The sequence below is a fragment of the Rousettus aegyptiacus genome, unplaced genomic scaffold, assembly GCF_014176215.1.
Source record: "Rousettus aegyptiacus isolate mRouAeg1 unplaced genomic scaffold, mRouAeg1.p scaffold_m13_p_1, whole genome shotgun sequence".
Taxonomy (NCBI): domain Eukaryota; kingdom Metazoa; phylum Chordata; class Mammalia; order Chiroptera; family Pteropodidae; genus Rousettus; species Rousettus aegyptiacus.
The window spans coordinates 5365694-5392089 of NW_023416284.1; the positions used below are offsets into that span (position 1 = coordinate 5365694).

General features: G+C 52.1%; 1 protein-coding gene across 4 annotated transcripts in view; it reads right to left on the reverse strand.

Moving 5' to 3' along the window:
• The window catches only part of CLSTN1 (calsyntenin 1), a 55031-nt gene that overhangs the window by 4303 nt on the left and 24332 nt on the right, over positions 1-26396 (reverse strand). Inside the window, exons 2-12 of one of the 4 annotated variants that reach the window (XM_036228406.1) lie at positions 25596-25718; positions 16755-16784; positions 15431-15626; positions 13667-13875; positions 12205-12354; positions 11922-12107; positions 9795-10043; positions 9303-9424; positions 5191-5353; positions 2349-2405; positions 1012-1169 (exon numbers count right to left, since the gene is read on the reverse strand). In XM_036228406.1, coding sequence (XP_036084299.1) covers positions 1012-1169; positions 2349-2405; positions 5191-5353; positions 9303-9424; positions 9795-10043; positions 11922-12107; positions 12205-12354; positions 13667-13875; positions 15431-15626; positions 16755-16784; positions 25596-25718 — 1643 coding nt within the window. The remainder of the gene's footprint in view (positions 1-1011; positions 1170-2348; positions 2406-5190; positions 5354-9302; positions 9425-9794; positions 10044-11921; positions 12108-12204; positions 12355-13666; positions 13876-15430; positions 15627-16754; positions 16785-25595; positions 25719-26396) is intronic. The other 3 variants (XM_036228415.1, XM_036228409.1, XM_036228419.1) reach the window with 3 other exon arrangements.

Here is a 26396-nt window from a genome sequence, read left to right on the forward strand (position 1 = left end):
CAGCCAGGGTGGATTTGCGCTGGTGGTCCAGAGGAGGACGGCGCACGTCATCGCAGGGGCCCAGGCCCTCTTCCGTGGTGGTAACCGCCTGAGGGCAAACCCACCTCTGGTATAAGAAGTTTGCATCTGGCCTTGGTCCCTGGTTTCTGGCACAAACCCTAGGGATTGCCTAAGTGACAGGAGCATCTTCTACAATTAACAACGAGCCTCTTCCAACCACTCCAGGGTTTATCTGACTGAGGTGACTCTTGGTGGGGCCCAAGACAGTTTCGGGATGGGGCCTTTTGCCAGAGGAACCAATCGTGAGATGGGAGGGCTGCAAATTTCACCCACCCCCAGAGCGATGGGACAGGAGAGGGGCTGGAGGTTGAGTCAGTGCCGATGGCCAAGGACTTAATCATTCATGCCTGTGTAGTGGGACCTCCATAAAAATCCTGACGACAGGGCCTGGGGCGTGCAGCCAGTGACCCACATGCGGGTGGCACCCTGGCAGGGCGTGGAGGCTCTGGGCCTCGCCCCCAGTCCTTAGCCTGTGCGGTTCTTACGCTGGGTTGAGTTGCATCCTTTATAGTAAACCGGTAACAGCAGATAAAGTGTTTTCTGGCATTTTCTAAACAGTTCTAGTAAACTGTTGAACCTAAAAGGGGGAGGGTGTGGAGAACGTGGGAACGCTCAACTCTGTAGCCTAGTCAGAGTGCAGGTAACCCAAGGGCCCGAGTCTCACAACCAGCACCTGAAGCTGGGACAGTCCTTGGGACCGAGCCCTTGACCTGTGGGACTGAGCCCTTCGCCTGTGGGATCTGGAGCCAGGTGGTGTCGGAAGGGAATCGTAGGACACCTGGAGAGCTGGTGTCCGGGGAGTTGACTGGTGTGAGAAAAAAACCCACACGTATCACGTCAGAAGCGTTATGAGTAAAAACGGCTCAGGATCGACCACAGGTCAGTCCTCACGCCAACAGCCGTCACCTCCGGTCTAGAAGTCTGTGCAATGCAGGTGACTGCCAGTCTCACCTTCACGCCTCTGCCGCTGTCTTCGGGGACTTGCAGGTCTAGCCCCTCTTTGCAGGTATACAGACAGTCGATCACCTTCTTGTCTGCCAGTTTCCCAGGACGGATCGTCAGGCCAGCCAGGTCACCTCGGAAAAACTGGGTCATGCGCTGGTCACCACCTTCGGAACACGGGGGAAAGGCAGGCAGTTACGCGTGCGGCCCGGAGCCTGCTGCTTCCCTTCTGAAAGTGGTGTTACCAGCGGTGGCAGCTCGATGGGTGGACATGCGTGTTAGTTCAGACCAAGTCCCGTTAGCCTTGCAATCTACATGGAAGCGCAATGAAGAAATTAAACCGTTGATGGTCATGCACATGGCCTGCGGAAGAGAGGAGTTGGGGGCCCCTCGCCTGAAGCCCTGAAACCAAGAGGTCCGCGAGTCCACACACACCTGGCCACTTGCTGGGAACGGTGGTCTAAGCCCACACCTGCCACCACGGTGTGCAAGTGACATGTCCCACCAGCACCAGCCTCTCCGACATTGCCTATCAACCAGCTGGTTCATGCTCTGGGCTGCTTTTATGGCTGAGCATACTCAGGGATACAACCAAACTTGGGGGTGAACCTTCACACACATAACTAGACGGAAGAAAGGGAGGCTTGAAACCCACCCTGCACCTACAAGCCTCATAGCAAGGCCTTTCAGGTGGTTGTTTTATTGGGTCCCATCGTGCCTGTCTCCCACTACTGAGGACAGCTGGGAAGTGAAGAGGGTGTAAGGAAACACCCAGAAAACGGCCCCTGACAGACTGTGGCAAAGAGGCAAACACAGGTGCATTTGCACTTGGCGCTCGACACTAACAATGGAGACGAGCCCGGTGTTCGGCAGGGGTCTCGTTCCTGCTGAGGACGCCAGGCGCGCAAATCACTGCTGGGGACTGAGATTTCTCAGAAACGTGTATTTAAACTTTAGTCTCAGTCAGGCTCAAGTAGCCTCGTGGGTCAGCCACATGAGAATCAGGAACCCCCCCAAACCTGGCCTACGAGATTCCAGTGGGGAGCCTCGTGTAGGGGGATCAGGGTAAAATCTGATGAGAAAAATAACAATCCCATTAGCGCATCGCATTAATGAGTCATCTGCCTGTCACTTTGACTGGGATCAGAGCGGGCTAAGGGAGAGACCACGAAGCCGTGGGGGTAGGGGCTGGGGGGGTGGGGGGGCAAAAGGCCAAGCAGCAGCTCAAATGGAGTCTGGGGCCAAAATGCAATCTGGGCATTTCATGCAAATGTGGAATGAATCGATGTGCCATCTTTAAATGAAACACAAACAATAGTGAACCGTAGGGAGAAAACTCCAGCCACCTGCAGAAGCCACAGGCGCAGGCTCCGTTCCATTGTCACTTTCAACTGCTGAATACTCTGTAGAAACAAAGCAAGACAAAGACAACAGAAAAGGACCTCCAGGTTAGGCTCTGCAAACTGGATGTTAAAAATCAGTTTTCTAAAGCTACCAAACAACAAATCACAAAGAGGAAAATCCCCCTTGGGGCACGTACTCCACCTGGAAGCAAGCTTGTAGCTACCTGACCGCCTTCGCCCGGAAGCGACACCTGCCACCCTTTAAGCCACCGCCCCACACCCTCCTTGCCAAAGCATAGGGCGGATTCGATACAGGAGGAATAAAAGAAAGTCGCATTCGGAATTCACTCATCTCGACCTGCGCTGCGGGGTCCACCATCGTGAGGTGGTGCTTCCACTGACCGCGGAGAAGTGCCAGGTGCACGTGACCCCGATCCGCGCGCGGCCCACGGCACTTTCTTAACAGGGAAGACAGCTGCGCAGACATTAAGGGACGGCACGTGGGAGCGTCCGATGGCTGGTATGTGGTAAGCTTGCAAAAGTCTTTTTCGAAAGCTCAAAACAAGTTCACATCGGTCCAGACTTTAATCTCCAAGCGACAGAGAAAAGAGGGCGTTTTCAACCACTTTTTCTAAACCGGATGGGAGGGCAGAGGAGAAGGAACTTGTCCAGAGAAACTGGCGATCACCAGTGGGGGCCTGGGGCTCCTCGAGCCCCCCGCCCCCCCCGCCAGGCGCTGAGCGAAGGGCAGGCCCGGGAGGCCACCCAGTGACCGAGCGCAGTTTCCACTCTCCAGGTCAGGCTGCGGGGACCACGCTCCACAGCCGTCAGGCACAGGCACTACTGGGCCGAGGGGGTGGGGGGTGGGGGGCGGGGGGGCCTCCCAGAGCGCACACGGCCCCTCCCGTTCCTTTCACTCACTTCGGCCCACGCTCTCCATGGTGAATTTTAAAGAAAGTGGTTTCAAATCCACTGAAAGCAGGAATGGATGTCTTCCTCCCTGTTTACTAAATCTTTCAAGTTTGTGTTTGGTCTGGGAATTTAGGCAGATTTTTCTGGCTGGGGATGCTGAGAGGGCTGAGGTCGAAAGAGCTGAAATGAAGAGAAAGGCACTTCGATGGCGGAGACGTGGTGGTGGTGAACAGGAGCCAAGGGAGGCGGGTGGTGGCGGCACGTGGGGCTTTACCGGAGCCGAGCGACAGAGCGCCCAGGGCCTAACAGTCAGGTCCGCACGGGTGTTCGGGTTCCTATTTTTTAGATAATTACTCAGAAATTGTTGTGTGACTCAAGAAGCAAATTTGAATTGAAAATTTAAGAACAGCCACTAAAAAAATTCCCCCGTCTCTAATAATTTACTCTTCATTCTTCGGTCTCACCGCCCACTTCCTCATGGATGAACTGTCGGCAGAATTAAATCCAGGATTCGCTGAAGAGGTTCACTCTAAAAAATACTGTCTTATTCCTTTTCATTTGCAAGGATCTGCAGGAAAATTATGAAATTCAAATTCTCCCCAGAGCGGCGAAGCTGTCTTGGGAATTGGCCTCTTTCACAAATTGCTAACCCAACTCACAGCACAGGGTTTCCGTCGGGAGGGGGAAAGGGGCCTACTGAGCTGGCACAGGCAGGGACAGTGACACCCTGCGGTGGCACCAGCGTCACGTGCAGGGACTAACGTGAGGCTCAGGAACCCGGAGGGTCCTTGAACTTGGACGGGGAAAATGACAAGCTTATTTTCACTAACTTCTGGTATTTAGTTTTCCCTTTGGTTATGAAGTCACCCACAAACCACAGCGGCACTAGCAGAAACTACGACTTTGTCATCGATACGAATCGCTGCGGCTTTATCACATCGCATTGTTGCAGACATCACAAGAATTGTCGCAAAGCCCCTTCTCACTCTGAAATTACGGCAGTTACTGGACCTGCTGCTAGTCTGTTTTTCATCTGTTAATAAAGCAGCACAGGTATTACTAACTCACACGTTTAGTCTGTTGGTATTCTGATAACTATTTCGATTTAGTTGGTTACCTTCGAAAGCCTATATATTTTATAGACTGGTACTAAATTATCCTGAGATGGAGTCCACAGGCTCCACCAGACCAGCAGAGAGCCCCGTGGAGAGGTTAAGACCCCCGGTCCGGTGGTCCAAGCTCGGGCCCTGGGCACACGGGCTTCGGGGGTTTCACCTCCTAGTGCCATGACGAGCCAGCTGGGCAACTCGGGCTGCCTACCTCTCGGAGCCTCAGCTTCTTCCGCTATGAGATGGGGACATGGACAGCTGCTCCCCCAGACTTAGGAGCATTAGCGAGGTAACTACATAAAAGAATCGGCACACGGTCTGTCACCGAGAAGGCACAAATAAAGGGCACTGTGGCTCTGGTGGCTGTCCCGAGGCCGTCCCCGGTCCACGACAGAGATGCCCACGAATCCTCTCCACACGCAGCACCTGTTAACGGTGCTGCCACCACGTCACCGAGCGCTACACACTCCAGAAGAGTCTGCCGGGCCGAAGCACAGTTCCGTTTCTGGGCCTGACTGCTGCCTCCTTGTTTTCATAAACTTGTCAACAAACAGGTTAATTTCTAAAAACACTTCCTCAATTTCACGCTCCCTCTCAGGGTCCCCAGGAAAGGGGTCGGTTCCTTAACACAACTTCAGTGCGGGCCCGTCAACAGAGCCGCCCAGGAGTACGGCACCGGCAGCGTCCCCAGGAAGGCTACGCCCAGGGCGAGGGATGAGAAGGCAAGGGGGGAGGGCACAGTCACCGAGAGGAGCGCGTGTCCACTGCACGGCAGAGGCCGTCTGACCCCGAGGCCTGCGGGAGAAGGCCGGAGCGGCCCTTACCTTGCCAGCAAGCCCCGACCACGAGCTGAGTCTCCGTCCTGGACGGGTGAAGTGGGTGGTCTTCAGTCACGGAGAAGGGCTCGTGGGAAACGCCGTCCACGTAGAGGGTCACGCTGGGGATGTCCACGTTGAGGACGTAGTGATGCCATTCCTCATCGCAGACCTACGAGGGGCCAAGGGGAGGGTCAGAGCGCGAATGTCCACCTTCCTCTCATCCAGACACAACAATGACAGTGATACAACCGGATACGGAGACCGAATCACCCACAATGAACACCTGTCTTCTCAGGAGGAAAGTTTGTTTTTTTTTAAAGTATCTAACAACAAAACATCTCACCCAACCACATCTTACCCGAAAGGGCCAAGTTAACACTGTCGCCTCTAGGACATTTCAGACCAGGGGACGTTGCTCACTTGTCACATGATGGGGCCCCCAAACGGGGAGCTGCCCAACATTCTTCTGCCAAGTCTTATACCGGCGGGGTGGACACCCACCCACTGAGCTGGTGTCACCTGCTGACTGGCCAGCCCCTTTCCGGATCAGGAGTAAAAGCACCTCCCATCAGAATAAGGCCCACTGCAGAACATGTAATTTCTTTTCCAGTTCAAAGCTGAAGACCTACATAAACCTGGACACATAGCTCTGCTGGCACACCGAGCTAAAACGAGTTCCTTCCTGTCTTGAGTGAGCATCTCCCCAGCTGCGGGGTGAGGACGCTGGTCTGTAGGCCCCAAGACCCCTTCCGGGTCTGGCATCCCCTATTTGGGGCTTTAGCGGAAGAAGCAGACACGCAAGAACAGAGACAGGTAGAGAAACAGGAGCCGTGAGACAGATTTTTGAAATGTATTTCTAAAACACTCGCGCAGTTTACATTTAAATTCTGAGAAACCGAACCAATGAGAAAGGGAGGCTCAAACAGACCTGGAACATCAAAATAAATGACGTAACCAAAGGATGCCACGAAAGAAACGCGGCTGCTCCTGACAGATCAGGAAGAATTTAAATCTCTATGTCATATACGTGTTTATCACACACGCGTATGTACAGACGTACACATGTATGTGACACGAAGAATCTCCAAATAAGGGAGATTGCAGAGTAATGCAATTTCGCGACAGATAAAAATCTTAATTTTAGTCTGTCCATATTTAAAACAAGTTCTATCACAGTATTATTGACTATTTTCCATATGCTATACTTCAAAATGAATAACACCACCAAAAACCTTAACAAGTAAAAGAAAAATGTAAAAACAACAAGAAAGTACAAGTTCTGTAATACATGCTCCTTCAGGAAGCAACATCTGTTACATCCCCAGTTTTTAGAGTACTGCAGGTTTCTCGGGGATTAGAGTAATACTGTATTTAAATATCAGTAGTATTTTGTCAAAATCCATGAATGTATTCTGAGAAGATAGCAGCATTAGTATAATTTTCTTATTTCTCTGAAAACAGGGCGATTAGGATAGGAAAACCCAAAGCTACAGACAACACTTGGTGACAAGGTACCTGCACGAACCCTTGGCACGCGGGCGGGGGGCAGGCGGGGGCTTCTGATCCCAGGGATACGATGGGGCGTGAGGCCACGTATTTTTAACACTACGGAAACCACGAAAGGGGGAAGCAGAACCCTCACACTAGGAAAAAAGCCACCCTGAAGAACTCCGTCTTTTCAAAGTACAGGAAAACTAATTTCATGCAAAAATGAAGGGGAAATAGGATCACAACTCACTCCCATACAGAGTTTTTAAGAGCAAAAAGGAAATTAAGGGGAATAATATCCCTCCGGATAACAAAAGCACCCCTGAAAGACATGCCTACCAACAAGATGGAAACAACCCATTCGAAGGTCGCTAAGACACTCGGAAAGTGACAGGAAATATGAACGAACGTAGATCAAAACGGGAAAAACTCAGAAATGAGGTGACAAACACAGGAATGCATTAAAGAAAGTGATAGGTACAGGAAACGGGTAAAGGACATCAACAGAAGGTAAAGAAAAAATCAAAGTGATTGGAAGAGAATACTAAAAACTTTCCTGAAATACCAAAATGGTTCAAATTATGTACTAAAAGGGCATATACCACATACCTAAGATAACAGATCCAAAACGATCAGGACATAGTCATAAAATTAACTGATGAGAAAAAAAAAAGAAGAAAAAAACACCCTTTGGTCATCCAAAGAAAAAGACCAAGTATTTTAGAAGGAAAAGAAAAGCAGACTGTTGTCAGGTTTTAATAGCAACATTTTATGTCAGAAACAACGGAAAGAGATATTTTCTGTTCTTGGAAATCTCCAATATGAACAAGAGATTTTATATCCAGCCAAAATGACCTTCGGTATGAAGGCCACAGACAAACTCTTAAAACGACATGCGAGAATTACTGCTCCCAGGAGCCCTTCCTGGGAACACACTTCCTACAACCCAAATGATCAGAGACAGGGCTGGCGGCACTCGGCATGGAAGGATACTTCAGTCACAGAAGGACGAACAACCAGACACAGCCTGAGCCCAGATCTGGTCCCACCCTCACCTTCCAGGGCATAAAAAGGATGGAGGAGCATGTCAAATGACACCGCGGGGTGCGCTCGGCCTCGCGTCAACCACGGGAAACCACGGGACGAAAAGCCCGAGTTCCGTCACCAAACAAACTCCGAGAGAGAAGAGAAAAACCTACAGATCAGAATAAACTCACAGGTGCATCGACTAACCACGACGCATGGCCCCTTACCTCAGACAAATTTTAAATACGAAACCACCTTCAAGATAATTGGACATTTGAACAGTGACTGGATATCTGACGATATCAAGGAATTGTTAATGTTTTAAGATGGGAAAAAGTATTATGATCATACTTATCTTTTAACCATCCACATTCCATTATCTCTACACAGAATTAAAAGCTTTAGCTGGGATTTGCTTAAAATTTACTAAGTGGTTTTCTAGGGGGTAATGAAAATTATTAACGATGAGCGGGGCCGACGACGAAGCGAGAGCTGGTGATTACTGAAGCCAGGTGAAGGGCACGTGTGGCTGTTCTTCACACTAACCTGTCTGCTTCCACCTGTCTGAAATCTCCCATAGTAAAGCTTTAATGTAATCAGAAAAACTAACCATGTAAATACAGACTACAGTTACTGTAACAGAACCACACCTGGAATATTTGCCTACATTGCAAAAATGTTTTTCCTGGACTATAGTTCCTTGAAAAACATTGTGATCAAGTTTCTGAGAATGAAATGATCTGTGTAAATAAAAATTTCATCAGCAAGAGATGAATGCTACCAACTGCATTTGCTTCGTCTTTCCACTATCACACACTTTCCTTCTCATTTATACTCCTACATATTCATCTATCTTGTAGCTGTTTCAGACGATGTTATATTTTAACAACTACCGGCACATACCACATACCTCAGCTCTTGCTCACTAACTCCGTGAGGCAAATAAAAATTAAGAGAAGGCCAAAGGTTTCCTTCTGTCCACACCCCAAATCAAAAGAAGAAATGATCTGCTGTGATGTTAATGAAAAGGCTTTCTCAGTTTATAGCAACCTCCCATTTCCTGTAACGAATCAATTTTTCTTCCACGTGGTACTTGCTCTTCATCATGGCAATGGCGGAGAAAGCCGCTCTGCAGAGATGTAACATCGTCAAAAGGAATGCAACGTGATCAAATGTCAAAAGTGCAAACTCCCTCGAGCCAGCACTTCGTGTGGTATCTAAAAGATGTCAAGATTGCTGGTTTCTTGAAAATTTTAGATATCCTGTGGTGGCCTGAATTTGCTGAGGCCCCTGGGGCTTTGTGGGACAATTTGGGAGGCAAGCAAGTGCTGCTGATTTCAATAAATTATTACACAGTATTTTGAATGTAAATCATAACTTTTTTTTATATTAATGTACATAAAATACATGCATTTTATTTTTTTTAAAAAAAATAGGCTTTCAGTGGAAAGATGTTCAATGGATTCAATTTGCTACCTTCTTAGCCGCAGACGTAGAAACCATAAAATCATAAAAACACTCCTCGGAAACAGTCCTGTGCAAGGCCACCGTGTCTAGTCCTCTCTCTGAAAAGACGGCGAGCAGAGCTTCTTCCCGTCACTCACCTGATTCAGCTTCCAGTGGAATTCTGCGGGTTTGTATTTCTTGTCCCCCGGGGGCTCTTGGCGGAGCAGGAAAACGAACCGGCAGCCGTGGACGAAGAGCGAGTAGTGGTGCCGGTTCGTGTCTGCAAAGAGAACGCCAACTGCTGAGCTGCCGGCCTGAGCCCCGAGGGAGACGCGGCGGCCACTTCTTTAATGGACTTTGAAGACATTTTATCGGCCTGAACGAAGTCTCCAGCCGGGCCAAGACCGGGCTTAGAAACGATGCATCTGGGTTTTCACCGAGACGCATGGTCCAATCCACTGAGTAAAACGAACAAATGTCCAAAGACCTGGGCGGTCACCTTGAAGACGGAGCACACCCCAGGGCTCCACGCGGGACAGTGGGCGTAAACCGGCCGGCCCGCGGGGGCCTCCACGGGAGGAACAAGGTGCCCGCCCCCAGCAGCCACTCCAGTGGACACCGAAGTGCCGCGCCTTGCCGGCGACACTGACCCGTTCTGTCCGAACTGCACAGGATCGTCTCCTTCTTCCTGCCCAAGGGCCCGTGCCGCATCCACACGGAGACCGTGAACGGCTCCTTCGGGCTGACGGAAACGAGGCCGTCTGGGACCCTGACGGCCTGAGTGCCGTTGAACTCGAAGACCTGGTCGCTGTCGTGGCCGTTGTCGGTGGGGAGGCCGACGGTCCAGTTCGCAGAGCTGCTTGGGGAAGGCAGCAGCTCGGCAGTGCCGGACGCAGCGCCTGAAACGGCACAGTGCACGTCACACGGTCAGTGCATGTAACATGGTCAGTGTACTTCGCACGAAGAACTCGAAAGGCTCAGCCTCTCGGAACCCTGCTGACTGGACTGTCCTCGTCCCACGCTTGTACGAGTGCCAGGTCCAGTTTACTTCTCAAAGAAAAGGGTTTCTATAAGGAAAATTCATAAATAATAACCATGGATTTAAAAAAAAAGGACAAAAAAAGCCTTACCTGCAATCTCACCCAAATGTATCCACAATTAGCACCTGCATATAAGCACGTCCAGTCCTTTATGAATACGTTATAAAGACAGAATACCATATATTCACATTATAAAAATGGAGTCCCATGTTCATACGTGCAGATCCTGTGCACATTCTTCTACAGCGTAATTTACAACGTCTGCATAGCACCACATCGCGCAGATGGGCCATAATTCATTTAACTGATCTCCCTGATGGACTGCAGTTGTCCCAAATTTTTTCCATGATAAACCTTGCCTGATGAGCACCTCTGCGTGACTCCATGATTATTCCCTTAGAATAAATTCCTAGAAATGGAATTACTAAGCCGAAAAACATGAAAAAATCTTACAGCTTTTGCTACATACTGCCAAGCAAAATTTCTTAATATTTGGTGTGCAGAAGAATTTCTGATTCTGCAAGCTCTTCCTGTCGCCTGGCCCGTGACTTCTCTACTCCCAGGAGCGGCATGATGTGGCTGGAACGACCTGGCCTTTCAAGTCATGTGAGACCTCGGTCCGAATCCCACCTCTGCCATTTCCCAAAGGTGTGACCCTGGGTGAGCGACTTTGCCTCCCCGAGTCTCAACAAATTCCTCTGTGAAAACGAGGTCAGTACCACCTGACACATGCGGAGCACCCAGCGCACAGGAAGCTCTCAAATGCAAACCTTTCCATTCTCCCTACCCTGAAACTAAAAAAATGTTCACAATATCGCAAAGAAATAGCTTTACGAAAAAGTAAGTTTTATACTCACATATACAGCTTAAGACAGAAAATACTCCGGACCTCTTAACTTACGTAGATTTAGGTTCATGATCGTGAATATTTGGACCCAGAGTCATAAAACCCCTGAGTAGGCTCATTGGCGGGATGAGCCAGCAGAGACCATACTTCTTCCTTTGGCTTATTTGCCATATAACGACTTCCAGTTATGTAAAGAAACCGGCCGGCTGCGCCTCAGCGTGGTCAGGAAAGGCAGACGGCATCGGAAAGCGCTCCCTGCCGACACTCAGGCTCTCGGAATACAAAAGACCCTTCTGACTGTGAAGAGGCCATTTCAGTGACTGGGAGTTTACCACCCAAGGCAAACACTCTTTCTCGGCGTTCTCCGTGGGAGGCCATCCACACCTCGCCTCTACATCGTTTAGATACACTAGAGAATGTTCCACTGACAGGGAAGACAAGGAAGCGGGCCTTCGGTCAGCTTCGCAGCCCTGCTGCCTCCGGCCTCTCCACGCTGCGGTGCATCGGGTCTGCGGAGGCCCCAGACCACATGTGGCTGTCTGGAGCTTTTTCTGCTTATCGGTCGACAAAAGCTATTGCATTGCCTACAGTTTTTTCTTCAGTCCTTAAATAAACACCTCGCTTCATTTAAAACTCACTCCGCCTATACAATACCCATTTTAATGGCTGTCAGGGTAGGTCAGAGAAATACTTTCTTCAAACAGTGGTTCTTAACATGGACGCACACAGAACACTTTGAACAGACTCTGAGGGGCCACGTACCCCTGACACCCGGCCAGCATGAAAAGCAAGCAAGGCGGCAGCAGCCATGGCGGAAAGGTGGGATCGCGAATGCGTTCCCACGTGCCAGGGTCCCTGTCGCCTCCGCGAAGACTCCCGGGCTCCCTTACCACACAGCCGGTGCAGGGACTTCTCAGAGTAGGTGTCCCGGTCGCAGCCCTTCCCGATGTGGCCGGTCTCCAGCTCCACCGTCACCTGCACCGAGGCCACCGACGCATCGCACGTCTCCAGGTGGATGTCTGGGAAGAGGGCCAGTGCTCCCGTGCCCGGCTCGTACTCGACCCTGTTGCTCCATCCTGTGTCGGGCCACAAATCGAGGAGAACTCGCTTTAGTGTCTGCGGCGCACAGGCTTTAAGAACAGGTGCGAGAGCACACGCGAGAACGGAGCTCACCTTGCCACGCGGGGGTGCAGGTGGGCTTGACGCTGATCTTCACCAAAACGTCTTCTGTTGCCCTCTTCTTCCCGCAGTCGTAGGCCGTGACCGTGAGCTTATACTGGTGCTCCTTCCCGTAGTTCAGCTTCTCCGTGTTCTTGATGTAGCCTTCCGGAGGGAAAACACAACAGTGAGAACCCAAACCCACGCCCGTCTGGACCTCCGCTGTCCTCTGCTGAAACAGAACATGCACGCGCCTTCGGCCCTGTACAATCGGACAGGGCAATACACTTACGTTTGAGGTCATCTACACCCGCCCTGGCTTTCCCGAGCTTGCACACACACTGCCACCATCTCTAAGGATTGTCTGAGCAGAAGGAATGAGCCCACACAATTCAACTCATTTATTCTTACAGGATTTTTGTTTTTATATTTACTTTTAGATTTACCAGTTAATACATAAGAGAAAATAAAAAGATAAAACAATTCAACGACTGCAACTATTAAACACTAGATCAAGCTGCATTAAATACTTCATGCAAAAGATTCGCTTTACTAGAGAGAAAGATTTCCTAACCTCGTCCACCAGAACAAAAGCCCACTTTGAACGTGAGGACAAACTGTTTGCAATGTCCACAACTGCACCAAAGATTCTGGGCTGGTGCTGACAAGGGAGACGCTATGTCATCGTCCCAAAGCCATAACCTAATGAAGCAGCTGAGCTCTAGACTGAGCTTATTATGTTAATTACTGCGAATAGAGGGGTCTGGCAGTAGGGTGCAAACCTTCATCTTTAGGATGAGGCAGATTGAAATCTGATGGAGAACAGAAGGGACAAACCAAAGGTCAGTCTGATTGAAAAAAGAGGAGATAAAAAAACAAAAGTATGTTAAGCGGGGGATTCTTATTAGATTTTGAAGGGAAAGGAAAAAAAGAAGAACATCCCATAAGAAAATACAAGACTTTGAGAGGACAGAAAAAAGGATTTCAGGGGACAGAGTAAAAAGTCAGGAAACAGACACACCATGTTAGATCTCTGCTACGGACTGAATGTTCCTGTCCCCCAAAGTTCGTGTGCTGAGGTCCTAACCCTCGATGTGATGACATTAGGAGGCGGGGCCTTTGGGAGCGACTTAGGGTTAGACGAGGTCATGAGGTCATGAGCGTGGAGCCTGGTGTCTTTACAAGAAGAGACCTAAGTGCTCTGTCTGTGAGAAGGGGGCCGGCCGTCTGTAAGCTGGGAAGCAGCCCCTCACCGGACTCTGAATGGGCCGACACCTTGATCTTGGACTTTCCTGCTGTTTTAGCCGCCCGGCCTCTGGCATTTTATCATAGCGACCCCAACGGACTAGGACCAAGAGTGTCTCCAACCTGTAGTTCACTGAAGTGCAAAGTTTGGGTTTGAAACCGACTGGCTTAGAAGGGGCAGTCTGCCCGGACTGTCCTCCGCAGTAAGGAAAGCTCGCTCGTCCGTTCTCACCATCTTTGTCGACGGCGAAGGGCGCATCTGGAGTGACGATCTCGTAGCTGCAGATCTGGCTGAACTGAGGGGAGCAGTCCGCATCCACGGCCTCCACCCTCAGGACGCTCTCGTACTGCTTCCCCTCGACCACCGTCGCTTTGTAGGACTTCTCCTTGAACACAGGTGCGTACTCGTTCACGTCGCTCACCTGGATGTGCACGGTCGCTCTGCAGGAAGGGAGAAAGCTCTGTGCTTTGTCTTGTCGCCCCCAGATACTCTGCTGTATCTTTAAAGTTCCCTTTTTCTGATTATTTTGTAGTATTGAATTTTACAACGAAGATAGAAAATCAAACTATTGTTTTTAATTTAGTGTGGAGACAACGGAAAGTTAAAATAGGAATTTTGATGGATTCTTCCAAGTACTAGGAATAAAGTTGCTGGCAGGAAGGCCTGGAAGTCTCTTGACGATGTGGGATGGGGCACGCAGAAGGGAGGTAAACTCGATGAGATAATCTGTTAGCTCTCTAATCATAGTTAAAAATATTTTGTTGCAAAATTCAGAAAAAAACTCAAGCCAAAGGAAGAAAGGGTAAGAAATAGAAGATGGGAAACTAGGAACATTAAAACACGTTTTGTCCTGATCCTAAGGAACAGAGACGGTTAGAAACCCATGGTCGGGACGCCACCCGTTGTCTACTCAACCCCTGAGGGGCGGCGCCGCGACCTCGGTCCTGCCCTTCCCGGGGAGCCCCGTGCGGCCACGTTCCACCCGCCCCGCTGTGGGGAGAGGAAACGAAGACGACGTCTGGCCACAGAGAGGAGACTCTGGGTTCCAGGGTTACTGCTCTGGGTGCGTTTCTGAAGCAGTCAAGATCTTTGATTGAAATTAGATCTTTTTCAAGGAAAATAGTTACATCTCACTGTGAAAAGGATGAGAAGTGATTCACCAGTACTCGGCAACCCCGCTACTCACCAAGAGCCTCCAAACCCCAATGCCGACCATCCGGCCACCATCCACCACCATCCCCCATCCATCCACCATCCACCCACCTATCCACCACCCACCCACCCATCCCCCCACCATCCACCCATCCACCATCCATCCACCATCCACCATCCACCATCCACCCATCCACCACCCACCCACTCATCGATCTACCATCCACCCACCCACCCATCCTGACCCTCGCAATGGTTATGTGACATCATCTCACACACACACACACCTCTTTCTTTAGTCAATGTACTAAGTAAGAACTGAGACTGAACAAAATCGAATCTGCCTAACGTCAAAGGGCGAGGAAGCAGCGGCGGAGGGCAGCCTAGACGCCTAAGTGCGTCTCGTGCAGAGGCTTCTCAAGTCACCAGGAGCCCTCGACGGGCGGGGAGGCTGTGAACGCCCCCGGGATGGGGCACAGAGACCGATCGGCTTTCCTCCACCAGCTCAAACGAATTTCATGCCCTTAGAATTTAAACAAACCTACAAAATATCTTCTTAGGGAAAAAGTAGGCTTTTCATGTTTTCACTAGAGGGCCTTGGTTTTTTTCCCAGAGTACTTGGTGGGATATAATCACGCATCTTTCGTTTATTCCACACCTGCCACGTGGCCTCCTCTTGCTGGAAGCCGTGTACAAGGCTCTCTGACCAGACTGCTCACAGCCTCACTGCGGGTGACCGAGAACCACCTCCTGCCTCACGTTTCAGAACCACGCAGAGTCCTGGGGGCGGGGCCACGACGGTCACTCGGGTTCCCGCACCCGCGCCCGGCCCAGCGCACTCACTTATGAGACTTCTTCGCGCCGGCACCGTCGGGCCCCTTCCCGCAGTCGTAGGCCTGGATGGTGAACGTGTAGTCTTTCTGCAGCTCGCAGTCCAGCTTCTCCTTAGAGCGGATTATTCCCTCACCAGTGGACTTATCCACCACCACCGCGTCGAAGGGGACATTCTGCCCATGAATTTTAAATCCGCAAATCTCACCTGGGGGGGTCAAAGGAGCACAGGTTAGAATTTCTGCCACACACCACATGCACAGACCCCTCCTCCCCCAAAGAAAATAAACAACAATTCGGCAGCCAGGGGTTTAGAGGGTCTGTGGACAAAGCAGGGGGCTGTGCTTGAACGGGGTAAGTTCTGGGGCTTTAGTAAAAAGAAGCATGTCTGGCTTCCCAAGCAACTTTTTAAACTTTGCATCCACTCATGCAGGAATACAAAAGAGAGAGAAAATATAGACAGGCATTTCACAGGAGTACTTAGGACAGCTCCAGGGTCAGGGCGGTCTTATGAGCCCACAGCCGAGGCCCCGTAACACCGAGAAACTGCCCCAGCTACGGGGACCGCCGGGCAGTCATTCTGATTTAGACCAGACAGAAGGCTAAAACGCACAGTTACGTGTTGAGAGAGCAAGAAGTGTGAGATATAGGTTCAGCACCATAATTACAGAAAGTCTGCCAAAAAAAAAAAAAAAAAGAAAAAGAAAAAATCAGAAGAGATAAGTCTTCCTGTGCAATGAGCCTGGCTAAAATTAGGGAATCAAAACAAACTACCGAACAAGAAAGGTAGAAATACCAACGTTTCAGGCATCCATTTCAACAGCCAGCGTCACACTGAAGCACAGTGTGTGTGACGGGAGGGACCTGCTGGGTCCCCTGTCGGACCAGGACAGGAAGCCTGCCCGGGACTCAAGAACGTCCAAGTTGGCTTACGCGCTTAATCAGGAGTTCAAGTCTAGGTTTCTGTGCTTGCCCATGGGAGAACAAAGGTGAACGTTTCAACGTATATATAAAACTTCACAAAATGTCTTTCACATGAAAATAAGATTGAACTCTTCCAAAATTATGAAATACAAAATGGTCATGAAGTGACTCTCGTAAGAGAAGATGTACAGTATTATCCACATAGTTCAAATGGATGTCTGATTTACAGATATTTCTAACCAAGGGTTTGGTTACAAACAAATTCTATCGATATATTTCAAAGCAAATAGAGGAGAAGAAATTGGGGTAAAATAGCATGACAGCTTCTTCTGTTTAAGGGCTGATTCCCAATTTTATAAACAAAGTTAGTGGGTTAATATTCATAAGAGGGAGAGAAAGAACCCTTTATCACCTTCTTTGGTGACTGTCACCTCAAAACTCTCTAAAGGGAGAAAAGATAAACCCATGTCAGTAATACAGGAAAGAAGGAAGACGGAACAATCAGAAAAAGTCAAAGATGCACATGTGACATTGAAAAGCTTGACATAATTTAACAATTAGCTCAGTAGCCATGTGTTAGAATTTGCTGTAACAAAACTGGGCCTGCAGGAACAAAATGTCTCTCTGGATCCTACTTACCACAAACTACTGCATGATTTTGAAATTACACTAACCTACGGATGAAACATCACTATGAAGTTTCGCATTGCCCTCAGGTGTCAGGACTTTTAACGAACATGAGATGATGATGGTATACTACTTGTCCTTTCACAGTTTTCAGATTTTCGTTTTCATGCTAAATTCTTGTGCTCAGATTCTGGTAACATTCAGCTCATCGTTAGATTTAATGAAACAAGAGGTTGGAGCAACAGTTCTTATTTTAACCCTTTGTTCTTGAGCCGAGTAAATTACAATGATTTCTAACCTAAGCGTGGCTCTAATCTAACCAAGGCGACATATGTAAACACCTTTCTGAATGGAACATCTGCTTAAATGTGGACCGAAATGAGATTCGGCACTGTGGAGAGGCTCGAATGACCATCCTCAAGCCGACGTCGTCCTGCTCGCCCGGCCCCAGGACCAGGACAGGAGTAGGAAGCGGAAGGGCAGCGTGGCCCGGCTGAGGGCACCTTATGTCCCCCAAATGTCCCACCGCCTGAATTCTCCTGCTTGTCTTTTTTTCACAGTGGTTTTACCATACATTTCTATATCCCCAAATGGCGTTGTTTTGTTTGGCTTGTCTTTGAGGTTTGAAAAACGGCGTTGCACAGTATGGAATTCTTGTGTCTCGCGAAAGCTCAGCCGTGCATGTCCGAGACCGTCTCACCCCGACGGCTCCTGCAGCTGTGGTGCGACCGTTCTCCCTGCTACGCACGGTGGGGACCCGGCGAGCGGACACCGGAACGGTGTCACTGCGTGGCACGGAGACAGCACCCAGCCAACGTTCACAGTTTCTGGAAGCACTTTCCACTGTGTGAGCAAACTTTTCTTGCTGCCTGTGAGCAATGCTGTTAATGCGTGTTTCTGTACGTGCTTCCTGCCGCACAAACAGCCCCTCTTTCGGTCTGTGCTGGCCAACGAGGCAGCCACCAGCCACGCGGGGCGGCTTCGAATTAAACCATTAAAACCGATATTAAAAGTAAATAACATTAAGAATTCGGTTCCTCCGTCGCATGGGCCGCATTCCGAGTGCTCGGGGGCCACACCTGTCCGGTGAGTACGGACAGGAGGACGTGGGAGCCGGCTGCCCCGTCGCCCCGGCAGCCCTACGGGACCGCCCACCCGAGGGGCCCGGGACCACCACGGCCTGCAGGCCAAACCCACCGCGTGTGTTTCTGAACAACCAGCGTGCTAAAAACGGTTATCCTTTGAAATATTTTATAAACAGCTACAGATACCAAATATTTTATAAAATGCATCAAAGTGTGGGTAGAAAAAGGCCAAAAAATGTCATATGGTGGGATGAGAAAACTGTACGAAGTTCGGGTTTCAGGGTCCGCGAGTGACGTTTTCCCAGGACACAGACACGCCCGCTCGAGGGCCGCTCGCCCACTCCACCGGCAAAGCGGGGTCACCCTGGCCGCCACGCCTGAAGTATCCACTGTCCAGCCCTTCACAGAAAAAGTCTGGTCACTGCTCTGGAGACGACCAGTGAGCAGAACTGCGGGGCGCAGGTACGTCACACTGTCTTCCAGAAGGTGCTGCGTCACCACGCTGTATTTACACTTTTGGGGTGTATATTAGTACTGCATACCATGTTTTAAAATAAGTCAAGCTGCCTAGCTTTAATTCAGAGAAAATTTGCCAGTTTCTGACTCAGAGTTGACTGTTCTGCAGTTCAGTCATCGGCTGACGGAGCTGAGTGACTGTGTGCCTTCACGACAACGGCCACTACGCAGGTGAGTGCCGGTCTCGGACCTGGATCAAGTGTGTGACCTGGGCCAGGCCACCTCCACCTCGCTCCGTCAAACGAAGGGGTCAAAGACACTCATCATCCGACAACGCCCCCGAGGTGGTTTCTGGGAGGACAGAGCTGTGTGCCAGCAGCTCACACTCCCTACACCTCTCTCCCCTTTGAGATTCCACGCCGGGAGGCGGGGGAGGGAGACCAGGAGTGTGGGAAGGCACTGGGGTGGTTCGATTTTATGAGTCGGGTGCCGGGGAAGGCTTCGTTGACAAGACAACCTCTGAACAGAAACCAGAGGAAGCTGAAGGAAGAATTTCGGATGTGAGGCAGCGAGCGCAAAGGCCCTGAGGCAGCCCGGGGCCTGGCCTGGCTCCGGACAAGGAGGCCGGTGCTGCTGCAACGAGCTCAGACAAAGACGTGGCATCCGAGGCGACACCGGCCACCACGAGGACAGCAGCTCGTCTGTGAGCAGAAATCAAAACGAGTCTCCTGTTCTGAAAGACTCCATCTGGCTGCTGTGATGAAAACAAGCCTGTGGGCGTTCAAAGATGGTCACTGGGGTGCTCCGGGGGGGAGGTGCTGATGGCCGGAACGGCGGGGGGTGGGGGGTGGCGGGGCGGGGGGCGGGGTGGGGGGGCAGACGTGGGCAGATCGGGGTGCATCTGCAAGCGAGGCCGCCGCTGTGGGTCCGTGAGCGAGGACCCACGAGGAGGCAGGTCTGGAGAGGGGGTCTGGGAATTTCGCGGGAGCCCTGGACATGTGCCTGTCCCACAACTTTTGGAGGAACAGTGTCTCAGGAAGGCACGATTGTCAAATACAAGTTATTCTGAAGCTCCTTACGTATTTCCCGGCTGTTCTCTGAACACCTGGATCCACTGACGATGAGAACAGCAAAGACGCGCACTACGCCTCAGCCGCGCGCCCCCGACGCCTCGTCTACACGCCCCCGACGCCCCGACCGCGCCCCCAACGCCTCTGCCGCGCACCGCCCCCCCCCGACCGCGCCCCCCCCACGCCTCGTCTGCGCACCCCCGACACCCTGTCCGCGTGTCCTCCACCGACTGCGCTGACGTTGGCGGCCTGAATGGGCGGCGCCCACAGGTTCTGGTGCCCCAAATCCACGGGCACTTAGGGAACCGCGAGGCAGGCCGAGTCCTTTTGCCTACGATGACGGAACGGCCGTCTCGCCAGGCGACGCCCGGCCTTCCGGGGCTCCAGGCTCCGGAGGACCTGGGCTCCCAGACCAGCCGAGCGACCCGCCCTACGCGTCACCACCGAGCCATCGCCTGCGGCCGGTGGTGGGGCGCCCGCCACACGGTCCGTCCGTTCGGTCCATCTTGGACCACGTCTCCGTGAGGACGGATCCAAGCCCGGCACGGCGTGGGGGGGGGGGGACACGGTGGGACCTGCTGGGGGCTGAACTCAGGCAGCTCTGGGAGGAAGGACCAAGGAATTTTCAGGAGGACGAGACTTCGTAAGTGACCGCACAGGGAGAGTTAAAGAGTGAGGGGTGACTGCCTGGCTTCCGGCTGATGGCGCCCCTAAAAGACTAAGGACCCGCGAGAGAGGCAGACTCGGGAGAGAGGCGACGTGCTCCGCTGTCTGGCCACTCACCCCCGCAAACTTCTTGGCTCCGGAGCATTTTAAAGCCAGACGTTACACTGTTTCGTCCACACAAAAGCCACTAGAGCTCTAGCAGGTAAAGACTTTCTTTGACAGAACTACAGTAACGTTACACGGCCAGCAACACTGACGGCCCCTTACACGCGCTCACGGTGAGCATCCCGCCGCCTCCCAAAGCACACTGCTCACGGTCTTCCTCCCCACACCTGCCACCGGCTTCTGCCGGCAACGCCCCAATCCTCCTGGGCGCTGGTTTCCTAAACTTTAAAGTCGTCTCGGACCCATTCTCCTTCCCTCTCCTCATCCTGGCATGTGCAGTTCTACTGGTCACGCACGCAGGACGATTACGCCCGCGTCCTCACAGAGCAGTTACATGCACTGCATGGAGTGATATCCCCGTGACGTGCAGAGATGCCTCTCTTCCTCTTCGCACTGCGAGTCCTCTGTCCTAGACTCACCTTCTCTCCACCTGTGCGAGGACAGACCTCTCAGCACAGCCCTCCCCTGTGCCACTGCCTTTCTGCCCGGCCCCTTCTCATGCCGGTCGACCACGTGCCGCCGCTCAGCCAGGTGGCGCACGCTGGGAACACCCCACCAGGTCCCCGGATGAGTTCTCGGGCTGAGCTAGCCCGGGACGGGCCAAACCTTTCTCTAGCTCTCTCTCCCTTTGCTCCCCTACAATCATCTAAAACAGTCAAAAAGAACTTTACACTGAAGAATTTTTTTAAAGCAAAACATAAAAATGTAACCATGGATGAACTCAACGTGCAGGACGGATGTGACTCCCCCATACCCACAATCCCGTGGGGGCGCTCGGAGGGCGGGGTGGGGGGGGGGGCCTGGCTCTCAGCGCCCTTCCTCGCCGGCCTGGGCAGCCTTGGCCTTGGGCAACCCCCGCGTTCCAAGTCTTTCATCACATCTGAGCACGGCCTCCATCCGTGCTGCGCTCCCCCGAGAGGGGGGCGTCTCTGAAGCCTCGCTGCAGCCTCCCCCACTCCCAGGCCGTCCCGCCCCTATACCGCAATCCTAATGGAGGTCATTAGCTCTGGCTCGAAGAGTTAGGCTCCCTGTACGCAAAGAGAAACCCATTCCAACTAACTTAGGCGAACAGGACTCCACTGAAGAGCCATCGGGAACTCAAAGACTTGACTGCAGGCCAGAGAAACGGACCTGGAAAGCAAGGCAGCTCGAGAGACCAGGAAACGGGCCACGACAGGCCCAGAGCACACGGTGGACAGATGGAAGGCAGCCTCGGCCGGTACTAGCACCTCCGTCCCTCGACTCAACAGCCGATTCCAAGAAGAGAGGGCATCTGGTCAGCCTCGCATGGGCCTTCAATGCTTTTGGCTGGGGAAGGAGGTTAAGGGTTGTCGACCCAGCGATCTGGACCCAGTGGGAGAGAGGTTAGGGGCGTTAACAGCAAGCACCCTGACAATGTCCCTGCTGACCCATGTCTCCCCGCTGGCCCGGCACCCACGCCCCCTGGCTGGCCGTCTGGGCCCGGCGCCTGCAACCCCTGGCTGGCTGTCCAGGCCCGGCGCCCGCGCTCCCTGGCTGGCTGTCCATGGCCGTCCAGGCCCAGGGCCCACGACCCCCGGCTGGCTGTCTGGGCCTGGCACCCACGCCCCCTGGCTGGCTTTCCATGGCCATCCGGGCCCAGCGCCCACACCCCCTGGCTGGCCGTCCGAGCCTGCACTGGGTTTTGGTGACTGGCCCAAGCTCAGTTCCGGGACAAGCGCACGTGTGGCTCCCATCGGCACAGTTTCTCATGGTCCCTTAACAAAAACCACGCAGCCGAGGGTGTTAGCCCCACGGCCCAGCTCAGGGGCCAGGCTCTGGCTCCAAGCTCCTCGCCGAACACAGCAACGGCTCTCCGTGTCTGAATGCCAAGAACTGCCCAGGAAGCTTGTTAAAAATGCCGTCTGCCAAGCCCATCATGCCCAGAAAGTCCTATCCAGCAGCTCCGGGGAGCCCAGCAATGGGGGTTTTGCTACCAGGCTGTTCTGGTGCAGGCAGGCTGTGGTCTGTGCCTGCAGAAGCCGCGAGGGGCAGTTTCCGCACCTGGCCTCGCGGGCGGGATGGCGGCGGGCCCTCAGCTCCGCCCTGAGGCCAGACTCGCAGCATGGGGAGTGGCTGGACACAGCATGCAGTCCCCAAGGACCTGGATGCAGTATCGGGGTCATGCAGGTGCCGTCACACTGCAGGGGACGCTGTGAAGCCCGGGCTGACCCCCAACCTTCTGCTCCCCGACGCTACATGCCACACAAGCTAACGTCTGCCTCTCTCTCTGGAAGCCATGACAGTTCCCACCTGGTCCTGTCCCCGTCACCCCTCACCGCCTGCCAGTCCAGCCATCCTCCAGGGAGCTGCAGCCCAGCCGCAGGAAATCACGCCGGCCTGCACCGCCTCGCCTTCTCATGAATCCAGTCCTTCCTGCATGGCCCCCCCCACCCCTGGCACTGAGCCAGGAACCACCCAGTATCCCGGGGTAGCTCTGTCCACGCTGGTTTTGCCCTCCCACCTGGGTACCGGTGCTCTGAGAACAGAGACCCCCTTTACGCTGCTTAGTCTTCGGAAAGCCTAGCGGACCCTCCAATATTTGATGATTACGGACCCCAAACATTTTCTGAGGCAACTGCATTTGAACTGAGTTCATGCTAGTGGGTAACTGTTACTATGTAATTTCTGTCCTAACATCCAGATGTTTACTTAAAACTGTTATGCGACTGAATCTTGCTTTATGTTAACTAGGCTAAACCACATGAAATGTCTGACATTCCATTTTCTCAACTATTCTGATAGATTTAGTATATAAAAATGGTAATTTCGTGTGGTTTCATCCAATATATGCAACTCATTGCTACAAACACAATGTCTGCCCTGTTACATAGGCTCAACAACAAAACTGGAGGGTGACGTGTAGTTAATGCCATCGGCCACCCTCAGAGCACAAGTCACATCAACCACAGAGAATACTAAGAAAATTATCACAGATCTGAGTTGGTTCTAATTAAATATCAACAAGAATAAATTCCTCATTCTTGCCCTCAATTTTCTTTTGGATTCTGTTAATACAGTAACTGTTTAATCTCGTAAAATATCTGTAAAATACTCCGCCTGGAAAGGCGTGGGACCACCCACCACGGGGAAGCTGATGAAGGGGCGGGGCTGCCTGGGCTTCTGGTCCAGGAAGTGAAGAAGAGAAACCGGTCGAAACCGCAACAGCGCGGCCGGTGCCAGTGGCTCCGGCTTTTCACTCCCATCAGACACACGAAGTGGACGTTTTCCTACCCGCCTCTACTCAGGTGTCTAGCGGATTAAGGAAAAGGGGCTGAACGAGGAATTGAGTCGCTTTAACTTCCCAAAGCACCTGACAAATGCCAAGACTTTATTCTCTTAGTTCCGTCCCCTCCAAAAAAAAAACCTGACCAGACCCTGGTTCAACACGAAGGTCTCATGAGTGACGAGTTACGACACACTTCGGTGACCGAGCGCCCGACATCACACGTGTCCTTATTTCAGAGCTTTGCTGAGTGGCTCTGGGGGCGACCCCCACACACATTCCTGTGATGGGTAAGACCGCGAGCCAGAACGTTTGCAGCGTGCCAAAGACGACGTCACGAGAGCAGTCATGGGGGACCTGTGAATCCAGGCTGGGCTCGGACCGCCGCACTCCTGGGCTGTGCGACGTGGGCTCAGTCCTTCCTTCTACAGCATTTAGGGAGTGTCACTGGCCCCAGGCGCTGGTCGAGGCACGAACCACAGGGCCCTACGTGGCTGACACTTCAGAGAGGAAGAGAGGCCCGAGGGAGTAAATGCAGAACTTCTAACTGTAATCGCTTTAAAATGCATGAAACGTCATGAATATTTAGGTCCACTCACAAACATGCACTAGATACTCCTATTAAAGTTCCTTGCAGGGCACTGAATGTCAAGCTCGTGAAGGGGACTGCGTAGGATCACTGAATGTGGCACGCGTGGCAAGTGTGTGTACATACGTGTAACTACGTGTAACACACACAAATCTACTCGGTTCAGAGGAAACCAAGATGCAATGCCAGAAGCGATTTTAAACGGGAGGGGGACAAACGAGGAGACCACCCGAGCTGCGAGACACGCACTGAGTGCACGGGCGCCGCTCAGACGGCCGCCTCTCCCGGCCACCCAGCCAGGCTCCTCTCTAACTGGGGAAGCCCGTCTCCACCACGGACTCGGCACTGGTTCTCGGGGGACCTTCCTGAAAACAGGGTGTGGCTCTCGAAGAGAAAGAACAAATTTATTTTTTAATAGCTTTTCAAAAACATATTCGTCCTCCTCAATTTACACAGTCAAGTTAATGAGAGAGAAGATGTGGCAAGCTAACCGACTTTTTCTCATTTGCCCCTAGGCCAATGCCAGGCATCGACACAAGAAATTTTGTCCTAGAAAAATATTGAGACAACTGCTCTTTAAAAATTAAATCCACGACGCCGGTTTGGCTCCGGGGCGAAGGAAGCTGCAGAGGCACCTTCTCCACCAGCGACCAGGGGTCACCACGGACATGGACGCGCCAGGAAGCAAGGCCCGCACGGCTCCCACCTGCCAAGCACCATCCAGCGTCGGGAGGCGGCACATGTCCCAAGTGACCCCGGATCTGTCCCTGCAGTCAGACCGCGTCCTATGAAATTCCTCGACTGTAAACATTTACTGGCAGTTCCATCTGAGCCGAAGGACCTCTCTACAGAGATCACGCGACGTTTTCATGTGAAGTCCTGCCAGGTACCTGACACCGAGGTCGTGCCGGGGAAACCTCGAGCTCTGGCTGCTCAGCCCCCTGCCTCTCACCGCCAGCAGCACCTGCAGCACCCGCGCACAGGTCAGAAGCGCAATGTCTCGGGTCCCCCCAGGCCCTCTGCACCCAAACACACATTTTAGCACCAGCCTCGGGCGCGCTGGGCACTCACTCCCTTTGAGATGCACTGGCCTGCGCGCTGTCTGCCTGATCGCATGAAGACAAGGAAGGGAACCATGCGATTAAATGTTCTGCTTTTCAAGCTCAAGTACAGGCTTCTGTGGGGCGCCCCAACGATTAAAATGAGAAGGGAAAGCGTGGTGCATGGGAGGCACAGACAGACGGCTCTGCCCCGAGACGCGCTCGGAGAGGGAGAGACGAGCAGCCTGGGACTGGCGAACACGCGCCCCGCAGAGCCCACGCGCCGGGAGCAGGGGCGGGGCGCCCCGTACCTGCGAACCGCAGGGGCGCGTCTTTGTCCAGCGCAATCAGCGGGGGGTCGAGGAGCACGGCGTCGTCGTTCTCCGTCACGATGCCGTGGTAGGTGGGCTCCAGCCAGGGCTTGTGCTTGTTGGCTGTGTTTGAAAAAAGACAGGAAACAGGCCAGATTAGAGCGATCATCTTAAACTCGACTGCCGCAGACATCCACTATTAAAATAATAAAACTCGTCAGTATGGAAGGCAACACCTGTATTTTTTTTTTGCAAAGTTTGGCCTCCAGACCCAAAGTGGATGAAATTCTAAATTCTAGAGTAACGTAGAAATGATCTGAATCCAGGAAGTACCCAGAACTAAGAAATTGCTCTAGAAATTAAAAAAAAGAAAAAAGGCTGACTATAGACAAACTGTTTTCAGATCACAGAAAAGTTACAAAGAGAAATATTTAATACAATATTCTTATCTAAAATTAGCATTACAAACAAAAATGTAAAACCAAGATGCAAATGAGACAGAAATATAAAATTACAAACACACGGTATTAAAATTCACGACGACACAGACTCGTCCACTCCGGAGTGAGGCCGACGTGGCGTCAGTTTCCGGCTCCCCTGTCACTCTGTGGCCTGGAGCACGGAACTGACCTCTCGATCTCAACTTCCTGGTGTGCAGGCCAGGGGCGCCCCCACGGGGCCGGCTCCCCTAACTCGGTGATGTTTTTCCTTCCACACTGGACTATAACTGCTGCTTCCGTTTTCAAGGTGAGAACGGTGCTGGCTGGCAGGTGCTTACCTGGCACAACCCATTTTCAGTTC